This window comes from Cebus imitator, unplaced genomic scaffold, assembly GCF_001604975.1.
Source record: "Cebus imitator isolate Cc_AM_T3 unplaced genomic scaffold, Cebus_imitator-1.0 Scaffold103, whole genome shotgun sequence".
Classification (NCBI taxonomy): domain Eukaryota; kingdom Metazoa; phylum Chordata; class Mammalia; order Primates; family Cebidae; genus Cebus; species Cebus imitator.
In genome coordinates this window covers 3,166,374-3,178,234 of record NW_016107418.1, presented here as the reverse complement: position 1 = coordinate 3,178,234, position 11,861 = coordinate 3,166,374, and the positions used below count along the sequence as shown (strand labels likewise).

General features: G+C 44.5%; 2 protein-coding genes across 2 annotated transcripts in view; one reads left to right on the top strand and one right to left on the bottom strand.

Moving 5' to 3' along the window:
* FLT3 (fms related receptor tyrosine kinase 3) overlaps positions 1-11,861 on the bottom strand; it is a 101,642-nt gene that overhangs the window by 87,153 nt on the left and 2,628 nt on the right. The window lies entirely within an intron of this gene.
* Positions 4,064-5,210, top strand: LOC108310464 (glyceraldehyde-3-phosphate dehydrogenase-like). The gene has a single exon (XM_037741687.1). It carries the CDS (start codon positions 4,137-4,139, stop codon positions 5,142-5,144), a length of 1,008 nt encoding a protein of 335 aa, XP_037597615.1. The 5' UTR covers positions 4,064-4,136; the 3' UTR covers positions 5,145-5,210.

The following is an 11,861-nucleotide window of genomic DNA, read 5'->3' as shown; positions in this document are numbered from 1 at the left end:
AAAGAAAGAAAAAGAAAAAAAAAGAAGAAGAAAAGACAAGCCACAGACTGGAGAAAACATTTTGATGATATATGTGTGAAAAAGGACTTGTATCCATAATACCCAAAGAACCCTTAAAACCTAATAATAATAAAACAAACAATCCAATTTTTAAAATGGGCAAAAGATTTTAGGAGACACTTCACGAAACAAAATATAGGATGACAATTAAACACACGAAAAGATGCTTAACACCGTTAGTTATTAGGGAAATGCAAATTTAAGCCACAGTAACACATTGCTACACCCCTATTACAATGGTTAAAAACCAAAACCAAAACACTGACAATACCACATGCTGACGATGACCTTGAGCAAATGCAATTCTCACACGTTGTTGGGGTAAATGACAAATGATACAATCACTTGGAAAAACGGTTTGGCAGTTTCTCATGAAGTTAAACATTCACTTAGCATGCAGTGCAGCAATACAATACCACTCTGAGGTATTTACCCAAAAGAAATGAAATCTATGCTCACACAAAAACCTGTATTCAAATATTTTAGCTGTTTTATTCATCCTTGCCAAAAGCTGGAAGCAAACAAATGACCAGTCAGCTGGTTAATGGATAAACAAACTGAGCCTAACCATACCATAGGATACTACTCAGCAGCAGAAAGAAAAAACTACTGATATACATAAAAACATAGATAAATCTGATAATTCTACTATGTGAAATAAACACACTCAAAGGCTCCGTATCATAAGATTCCACTTACATGACATTCTATGAGGGGAAAAATGATGAAAGAAAAGAGCTTACTGGTTGGGGTAGGGATCAGGGTTGACTATAAAAGGGCATGAAGGAACTTTTTTTTTTTTTTTGAGATGGAGCCTTGCTGTGTCACCCAGGCTGGAGTGCAGTGGTGCCATCTTGGCTCACTGTAATTCCCCTCTCCTGGGTTCAAGCAGTTCTCCTGACTCAGCCTCCCGAGTAGCTGGGATTACAGGAGTCAGCCACCATGCCCAGCTAATTTTGCATTTTTTTTTTTTAAAGTAGAGATGGGTTTTCACTATGTTGGCTAGGCTGGTCTCGAACTGCTGACCTCAAGTGATCCTCTGGCCTTGGCCTCCCAAAGTGCTGGGATTACAGGCATGAGTCCCACTGCCCCCTCACCATGAAGGAACTTTTGACGGGAATGGAAATGTCTATATCTTGATAGTGGTGGCAGTTCTACAACTGTATTTGTTTCTTAAACTCATAAAACTACATACTAAAGAGAATGAAATTTACTGCATGAAAATTGTAGCTCAATAAACCTGACTTTTTAAAAAGCTGGTCAGGCCTGGTGGCTCACACTTGTAATCCCAGTACTTTGGGAGGCCAAGACAGGAGGATCACTTGAGCTCAGGAGTTTGAGACCAGCCTGGGCAACATGGCAAAACCACATCTCTACCAAAAATACAAAAATTAGCCAGGTGTGGTGGTGCACGCCTGTGGTCTCGGCTACTCAGGGGGCTGAGGTGGGAGGATCACTGAAGTCCGGGAAGTCAGGCCCACAGTGAGCCATGATCATGCCACTGCACTCCAGCCTGGGTGACAAAGTGAGATAGGTGGCAGGTGAGACCTGTTTCAAAAAAAAAAAAACCAAAGGAAATTTGCCACCATTAATACTAAGGTTCTTTCCAATAATTCACTCTAAAACTTTAATGGAAATTCCCAGAATCCAGTTCCAAACACATTCTGAGCAGTGAGGACAACTCTGGAATTGAAAAAGAGCTCTCAGAGTGGTGTACTTTGAAGGGACAGTACCGGGATCAGGGGTAAGTCAGAAAACATTGACGTTAATCTAAAACTTTAAAGAGCTGTCAATTTACACATTATGAAACAAACCAGAGGATGTTAAGACACTTCGTTTTCAAGTTGTCTTCTGTGAGGCAAAGAGTTGGAGACCAGAGCTCCAAGTCCCGCTTCTGAAAGTTCTCAGCTTTGATAACTGCATTTGAGCAACGCATTTATCCTCTTTGGGCCCCATTTTCTTCCTCTGGTAAATGAGGGCAATAGACTGGGTAACTCTAAGGTTTCATCTTCTGAACTCATTCATTCAATGTTCTCTCTCTGTAAATTCTGATAATTTTGACTACCGTCTGTCTGTTCATGAGGCTGGGTGCAGTGGCTCATGCCTTTAATCTCAGCATCTTGGGAAGCCAAGGTGAGAGGATTGCTTGAGCTCAGGCATTCAAGACCAGCCTGGGCAACATAGCAAGACCTCATCTCTATAAAAGTAAAAAATAGGCTGGGCGCGGTGGCTCATGCCTGTAATTCTAGCACTCTGGGAGGCTGAGGGAGGTGGATCACGAGGTCAGGAGTTCGAGATCAGCCTAGCCAACATGGTGAAAGCCCCCCCATCTCTACTAAAAATACAAAAAATTAGCCGGCGTGGTAGAGCATGCCTGCAGCCCCAGCTACTTGGGAGGCTGAGGCAGGAGAATCACTTGAACCCAGGAGGTGGAGGTTGCAGTGAGCTGAGATTGCACCACTGCACTCCAGCCTGGGCGACAGAGTGAGACTCTGTCTCAAATAATAATAATAATTATAAATAAATAAATAAAATAATAATAATAAATATAGATATCTGCTCGTGAGTTCCTAATTTATACCTTCTGTGTCTATAACTATATATCTGGGTAGCCCCCAGGAACCTAAAACTCAAATGAAAATTTAACTCACATATCTCTTCCCTGGGCCCCACCTCTTCCTACCTCTCTCTCTTCTCTCTCCCCCAATCCTCCTCAGTAGCAAAACCTCCAGTGTCACAGAAGCCAGAAACCCAGAAGCCATTTTTGATTCCTCCCTCTTCCTCATTTCCCATCACCCAGGAAATTGCCAACCCTTACATTTTGACTTTTTTTTTTTTTTTTGAGATAGGGTCTCTCTCTGCCACCCAGGCTGGAGTGCAGTGGCAGGATCATAGTTCACTGCAGCCTCAACCTCCTGGGCTCAAGCAATCCTCCTGCCTTAGCCTCCAGAGTAGCTGGGCTTACAGGTGCACACCACCACGCCCAGCTAACATTTTGACTGCTTGATAATTCTCAAAGCAATTCTCAGCTCCACATCTCTATCACCATCGCCCTAGTTCAAGCCCTCGTTGTCATCTCTGGCCTGGATTACTGCCAACAACTTCCCTGCCATAGTGTTGGCTGCAACACAGACAGAATTGTCTTTCTAAAGTACCAATCAGAGCATATCAAACCTCTGCTTAAAGCCCTCCAGAACCAACAGCAATGATTCCTTTCTTGAGTCACAGACCCCTTTGAAAATCTGAAGGTAGCAGTTAACATGCTCTCAAAAAAAAAGGAGCATGCTCAGACACACACATACACACACACAGGGAAGATATAACAAACCCCCTGAAATCCATCCATCCAAAGATGACTTTTTTTTTTTTTTTTGAGACAGGATCTCATTCTGCCACCCAGGCTGGAGTGCAGTGGTGTGATCTTGGCTCACTGCAACCTCCACATCAAGCAATTCTCTTGCCTCAGCCTTCCTAGTAGCTGGGACTACAGACAAATGCCAGCACATCTAGCTAACTTTTTTTGTATTTTTTGTAGCAAAGGGGTTTCATCATGTTTCCCAGGCTGGTCTCAAACTCTCAGACTCAAGTGATCCACTCTCCTTGGCCTTCCGAACTGCTGGAATTACAGGTGTAAGCCACCACACCTAGCCTCTTTTCTTTTTTTTAAATTAGAGATGGGATCTTGCTATGTTGGCCAGGCTGGCCTTGAACTCCTGGGCTCAAGCGAGCCTTCCATATAGCTTGGACAATAGGCATGGAACCACTGCGTCGGACCAACCAACCAGAGTCTCCTGGTCTACATGATAAAGTCCAGCCACTTAACACATCACTAAAGTATTCCTTATACATTATGCTCAGGCAACACTGAATTTTCTTTTTTAAAGCTATTCATTAGAAATTTTTCAATCATTTGCTGAATTACAACTTTATAAATGATAGTTACTCTAATTCTAATGACCTTACACATTGTGTCCCAACAACTTGGAATGAAATTATAGTTTTCTGGCTCTCTGCTCCTCCTGTTCGCCAGACAGCCGCATCTAGTCTCCCATCGCCAGCCACATCTCTGAGACACCATGGGGAAGGTGAAGGTCGGAGTTAACGGATTTGGTCGTATTGGGCGCCTGGTCACCAGGGCTGCTTTTAACTCTGGTAAAGTGGATATTGTCGCCATCAATGATCCCTTCATTGACCTCAACTACATGGTCTACATGTTCCAGTATGATTCCACCCATGGCAAATTCCATGGCACTGTCAAGGCTGAGAACGGGAAGCTTGTTATCAATGGAAATCCCATCACCATCTTCCAGGAGCGAAATCCCTCCAAAATCAAGTGGGGCGATGCTGGTGCTGAGTACGTGGTGGAGTCCACTGGCGTCTTCACCACCATGGAGAAGGCTGGGGCTCACTTGCAGGGGGGAGCCAAAAGTGTCATCATATCTGCCCCTTCTGCTGATGCCCCCATGTTCGTGATGGGCGTGAACCATGAGAAGTGTGACAACAGCCTCAAGATCGTCAGTAATGCCTCCTGCACCACCAACTGCTTAGCGCCCCTGGCCAAGGTCATCCATGACAACTTTGGTATCGTGGAAGGACTCATGACCACTGTCCACGCCATCACTGCCACCCAGAAGACCGTGGATGGGTCCTCCAGGAAACTGTGGCGTGATGGCCGTGGGGCTCTCCAGAACATCATCCCTGCCTCTACTGGAGCTGCCAAGGCCATGGGCAAGGTCATCCCTGAGCTGAACGGGAAGCTCACTGGCATGGCCTTCCGTGTCCCCACTGCCAACGTGTCAGTGGTGGGCCTGACCTGCCGTCTGGAAAAACCTGCCAAATATGATGACATCAAGAAGGTGGTGAAGCAGGCGTCAGAGGGCCCCCTCAAGGGCATCCTGGGATACACTGAGCACCAGGTGGTGTCCTCTGACTTCAACAGCGACACCCATTCTTCCACCTTTGATGCTGGGGTTGGCATTGCCCTCAACGACCACTTCGTCAAGCTCATTTCCTGGTATGACAATGAATTTGGCTACAGCAACAGGGTGGTGGATCTCATGTCCCATATGGCCTTCAAGGAGTAAGACCTCTGGACCACCAGCCCCAGCGAGAGCACGAGAGGAAGAGAGGCCCTCACTGCTGGGGAGTCCCTGCCACAGAATCCCCCACCACACTGAATTGACCCTCCTCACAGTTTCCATGCAGACAGCTTGAAGAGGAAGGGGCCTAGGGAGCCCCACCTTGTCATGTACCATCAATAAAGTCCCCTGTGCTCAGCCAAAAAAAAAAAAAAAAGAAATTATAGTTTTCCATTTGTGACATATTTGTTACCTTTGTACCTTTTTCTTTGCTGTCCTGTTTACCTGGAACATCCTCACCTTCTTCTTTCTCTGACCAGTCTTACTTTTCTTCCAGCATGACTCTGGCCTCACCTTCTCTTGGAAGCTTCGCTTTACCTTCTCAGTATGGGTTAGAGGTTCAGCCACTGTGCCTATTTCTAAAACTCCACTGCTATTTTCTTTCTATGTATCTGACCTTCTCCCACCAACACCTGTAACATTACACTGAGGTCTGTGAGGGCAGGAAATAGTACTGTACAGCATTTAACACAGGTCCTAGACATAGTAGTGCTGAAAAACATCTATGGAAGGAGGAAGGGAGGGAAAGAAGAAGGGAATGAAAAAGAAAGCATGGAGGGAGAGAAGGAGGCAAATCTTGTGACTCTGAATCCTAATTTCTTCAGACTTCATTTCTTTCTGCAAGACACGCGCCTAACAAGGAGTGCAGCTGTCCTTTACAAGTATTATCTGATGAAGGAGTAAGACACTGCTTATCTCCTTTTCACAAATGAGGAACTTAAGTGCAGAGACATTCCCGGCCACAGAAAACAGCACGTTTCCTGAATGTGTTGTTAGTCCTAATGTATCTATGGGAATTGCCTCCAAGAACTGAATATCAAACATTAGGAAAATCATAACTCAAATGACAAAATATTCAAAGATTGAGTTCAGTGACTATCTTATACACTTTCTTATACACTAAAGTCTGCTTTAGCATAGACTGTAAATCATTCAATGGAAGATTCTTGGCTACCAATTGACCTTATAATGACAGCAGTAAAAAATATATTTTTACTATTTAACCTTAAAAAAAAAAGTTCCTCTTTTAGGAGCTTATGCAATTTCTGTAGCCACAAAGAACACTGTGTGCACTTTATATTATTTCTTTGTTTTTTCTTTTTTTAGAGATAGCCTCTTACTCTGCCACCCAGGTTGGACTACAGTGGCATGGTCACAGCTCACTGCAGCTTCAAATCCCTGGGCTCAAGCTATCCTCTTGATTCAGTCTCCTAAGTAGCTGAGGCTACATGTGTGTGCCTCTACATTCAGCTAATTTTCTTATCTTTTGTGCAGACTGGGTCTCGCAATCTTCCCCAGGCTGGTCTTAAACTGCTGGGTTCCAGTGATCATCCTGCCTAGGTCTCCCAAAGTGCTGGGGAGACAGGTGTGAACCACTATACTCCACCTATTTTTATGTTATTTTAAAATTGTCTTCACTTGTGTTGGTACTCATAGAATCACATAAGTCAAATTAATGACCAGTACTGACTTCTACAAAAGGTTTCATTGCTTCAAAACCACTGGTAACACAGCCACAGAAAGTACTAATCAAGAATAACTAAATCACTTAGGCATAAAGCTCACAGATTCCCCAAAGACAGAAAAACCTCGACACTGTAATTATGGCTGCCTGAGAAGTGGATACAGCTTTTCTGGGTGTCACATAAAAACATCTAAAGATCACGACGTCTCCTGATAAAAATCAAAATGCTTGCAGATGAGCAGTCTGGGTAGACAATGGGAAAAAAAAGCTCCACTCAGACAAACCACCTACTGTGAGGTTCACAAGAATTTGCTATTTCAGAAGGAATGAAGGATACAGCACAGTGGCAAGACCAAGCTAAGCCAATTTCCAGCCCTTTAGTTTCCCCTCTCCAAATACATTTTTTGTTTGTTTTTTTTGAGATGGAGTCTCACTCTGTCACCAGGCTGGAGTCCAATGGCATGACCTTGGCTCACTGCAACCTCTGCCTCTCAGGTTCAAATGATTCTCCTGCCTCAGCCTCCCAAGTAGCTGGGACTACAGGCATGCACCACCATGGCCAGCTAATTCTTGTATTTTTAGTAGAGACGGGGTTTCACCATGTTGGCCAAAATAGTGTCAATCTCTTGACCTTGTGATCTGCCTGCCCCAGCCTCCCAAAATCCTGGGATTATAAATGTGAGTCACCACACCTGGCCCCCTCTCCAAATTCTTATTCCTATTATCTACAAGATCCCTTTCAAAGTTAACAAAACTGATAAAATGATTATTTGCTTTTTGTCAAATCAAAATCTTTGCCCAAAGATTAAGGCAATGTCTAGTAGGTATGTTGGGAGGCAGCAAGACTGTAACCTTGAACTTGACTGATAGCTGACACTGTCGCCCTGAGATTAGAGGAACACAAAGAACCACGGATATGTTGCTGAAGCCGAGACATTCTGTGGGCTTCTCGAACGAGCAGGAATACCCTCCCAGAATAAAATGTAGTCAATACCTTTGCTTAAAGAATGATTTGGAGGCCAGAAGTAATGGCTCACGCCTGTAATCCCAGCACTTTGGGAGGCCAAGGTGGGCAGATCACCTGAGGTCAGGAGTTCGAAGCTTGCCTGGCCAACATGGTGAAACCCTGTCTCTACTAAAAATACAAAAAAAATTTAGCCAGACATGATGGTGTGCACCTGTAATCCCAGATACTCAGGAGGCTGAGGCAGGAATCACTTGAACCCAGGAGGCAGAGGTTGCAGTGAGCCAAGTTCAGGCCACTGCAATCCAGCCTGGGCAACCGAGCAAGACTCTGTCTCAAAAAAAAAAAAGAACTATTTGGAAAAGTACTTCTTCCCAAGACCTAAAAGATGGCCTTATTTAACTTTGGAACAGTTCATTCCTTTTACTTTAAATAGAAGAGCATTTTCTTTCTCATAAGCATTACATTCAGTAGTATGTCTCCATTTTTAAGTAGTTTTAGGCTGGGCACACTGGCTCATGCCTGTAATCCCAGCACGTTAGGAGGCTGGAGCAGGATGATTGCTTGAACTCAGGAGTTCAAGATCAGCCTGGGCAACATAGTGAAACCCCATCTCTACAAAAAAAAATACAAAATTTAGCCAGCTGTCATGGTGCACACCTATAGTCCCAGCGACTCAGGAGGCTAAGGTGGGAGCCTGGCTTGAGCCCATGAAACAGAGGTTGTAGTGAGCCAAGATCGTACCACTGCACTCCAGACAGGGTGATAGAGACAGACCTTGTCTCAAAAAAAATTTTTTTAAGTAGTTTTAGGGGACAAAAAAAGGGAATCCCTTTTCTGACCTGGCTAAAGCTTCCTTCATCAATGCATGCATTTTTTTTCTTTCTTTTTGAGATGGAGTCTCACTTTGTCACCCAGGTTATAGTGCAATGGCACTCACAGCAACCTCCATATCCCAGGCTCAAGCAATTCTCCTGCCTCAGCCTCCCAGGTAGCTGGGATTTTAGGTGCCAGCCACCATGCCCAGCTAATTTTTGTGTTTTTAGCAGAAACGGAGTTTCACCATGTTGGCCAGGCTGCTCTCAAACTCCTGACCTCAAGTGATCTACCTGCCTCAGCCCCCCAAATTGTTGGGATTACAGGCATGAGCCACTGTGCCCAGCCAGACTCATGCAATTTTTAATCTATATTTAAGTAATCATAACAACTGTGTTGGAAGGTTTAACTAACTAAAAGAAAGCATATTGAAATACTTTTCCTCGGGAAAGGCAATGACCATGTATTTCTTTTTTTTTTTTTTTTTTGAGACGGAGTTTCGCTCTTGTTGCCCAGGCTGGAGTGCAATGGTGCGATCTTGGCTCACTGCAACCTCCGTCTCCTGGGGTCAGGCAATTCTCCTGCCTCAGCCTCCTGAGCAGCTGGGATTACAGGCATGCGCCACCATGCCCAGCTGATTTTTTGTATTTTTAGTAGAGATGGGGTTTCACCATGTTGACCAGGATGGTCTCGATCTCTTGACCTCGTGATCCACCTGCCTCGGCCTCCCAAAGTGCTGGGATTACAGGCGTGAGCCACCGCGCCCGGCCCAACCATGTATTTCTTAAGTAGAATAAAATTGGTTATTTACTTATACACAAGTTCCCCTACCCCCATGTCTTTAATCTTTGTACCCCTTGTGCCTAGCACAGAAATAGTAGAAATAGGTGTTCTGCCAGGCATGGTGGCTCACACCTGTAATCCCATCACCTTGGGAGGCCGAAGTGGAAGGATTACTTGAGCCCAGGAGTTCAAGATTAGCCTGAGCAATACAGTGCAATCTCATCTGTCAAAAAAATTTTCAAAAAATTAACCAGGTGTGGTGGCACATGCCTGTGGTCCCAAGTACCCAGGAGGCTGAGGTGAGAGGCTTACTTGAGCTCAGGACGTTGAAGCTGCAGTGAGCTGTGATCACACCACTGCACTCCAGCCTGAGTGACAAGGGGAGACTGCCTCAAAAAATAAAAAAAGAAAGAAAAAGAAAAAATGGTATTCAATTAACGTCTGTTAAGTAAAAACAGATTTTTTTCTTCCTAGTGCATGTTTTCTCCTCATTTTTCTTATTGAAGTCTTTCCTTGGAATAGAAGTAAATCTTCCTCCTTGGCCTGATTGTTTTTCAGTTTAAACAACAGGAGAATTTGGCCGGGCTCGGTGGCTCACACCTATAATCTAAGTACTTTGGGAGGCCGAGGCGGATGGATCATCTCAGGTCGGGAGTTTGAGACCAGTCTGATTAACATGGAGAAACCTTGTGTCTACTAAAAATACAAAATTAGCCAGAAGTGGTGGTGCATGCCTGTAATCCCAGCTACTCGGGAGGCTGAGGCAGGAGAATTGCTTGAACCCAGGAGGAGAAGGTTGCAGTGAGCCAAGATCATGCCATTGCACTCCAGTCTGGGCAACAAGAGTGAAAGTCTGTCTCAAAAAAAAAACTTTAACAAAAACAGAATTCAACAACAAATCTTTTTTTTTTTTTTTTTTTTGAGACAGAGTCTCACTCCATTGCCCAGTCTGGGGTGCAGTGGTGTGCAATCTTGGCTCACTGCCATCTCCGATTCCCGGGTTCAAGCGATTCTCCTACCTCAGTCTCCCGAGTAGCTGGGACTATAGGTGCACAGCACCACACCCGGCTACTTTTTGTATTTTTAGTAGAGACTGGATTTCAACTAGTTAGCCAGGATGGTCTCAATCTCCTGACTTTGTGATCCACCCACCTCGGCCTCCCAAAGTGCTTGGGATTACAGGTGTGAGCCACCGCGCCAACATCAACAAATCTTTACCAATAGCTAAGAGTTACTGAAAGTGCCTTTTTAGTTATAAAAAGTTGATCCAAGGCCGGGCGCCGGTGGCTCACGCCTGTAATCCCACTTTGGGAGGCCGAGGCGGGTGGATCACGAGGTCAAGAGATCGAGACCATCCTGGTCAACACGGTGAAACCCCGTCTCTACTAAAACTATAAAAAATTAGCTGGGCATGGTGGCGCGTGCCTGTAATCCCAGCTACTCAGGAGGCTGAGGCAGGAGAATTGCCTGAACCCAGGAGGCGGAGGTTGCGGTGAGCCGAGATCGTGCCATTGCACTCCAGCCTGGGTAGCAAGAGTGAAACTCCGTCTCATAAATAAATAAATAAATAAATAAATAAATAAATAAAAAGTTGATCCATTTTTAATGTAAGGCAAGTAGTTCACAATTAAACCTAAGAGGCTAATTTACTATAGATAGATGTGAAGTACATAAAAAGAAATGAATAGCCAATCTGCACCTATATAATGGCAAAAATTAGAACTAGATTTTCAGAGTCAGAGGGGACCTTAATGTCAGGTTGGCCGGTCTGGGCTCACATCCAATCCAAACCAAGCTTTGCTGAGTGTCCCTTCCCTCTACTTTCTCCTGACTCATTCCCCCAGGCTAGGAGTTTCCAAGAAGGCAAGTAAAGTAAGATAAGCAATGAGGGCAAAGGACGGCAACGAAAATGTGCAGTTCAAGGCTTTGAATATGAATTTGTTAACACTAATGAAAATGGTAGCATCACAGTTATTAAAATATTGAAATACTTCTCTGCATCCAGTATCAGCACATAATGCAGAAAAGACCATTGGGAACATGTTCCCTCCTTTAAATGCCACTTAGAAAGCTTCAGCACTACTCATAAATGCTGAATAAAAGGCCAGGCACGGTGGCTCATGCCTGTAATCCCAGCACTTTGGGAGGCCGAGGTGGACAGATCGCTTGAGGTCAGGAGTTCAAAACCAGCCTGGGAAACATGGTGAAACCTTGTCTCTACTAAAAATACAAAAATTAGCTAGGGGTGGTGGCGCACATCAGCTACTCAGGAGACTGAGGCAGGAAAATCACTTGAACCTGGGAGATGGAGGTTGCAGTGAGCCAAGATCACGCCACTGCACTCCAGTCTGAGTGACAGAGCAAGTCTTTGTCTAAAAAAAAAAAAAAAAAAAAGGTAGTGCTTAAATATAAGGGAAATTGGGATCTCACGTTCTAATTCAAGGAATTTAAGGCTATTACGCATTTTAAAGTTCTCATGTTGAACCTTCTCACTTTATACTTCTTTATTCAAGAAAATCCATAATACCAAGCGTTGGCAAAGATGTGAGGAACTGCCGGGTGCGGTGGCTCAAGCCTATAATCCCAGCACTTTGGGAGGCCGAGGTGGGTGGATCACGAGGTCAAGAGATCGAGA

What these genes read in the sequence shown, in the direction of transcription:
- LOC108310464 (XM_037741687.1), top strand. Translation starts at nt 4,137, where the DNA reads ATGGGGAAGGTGAAGGTCGGAGTTAACGGATTTGGTCGTATTGGGCGC.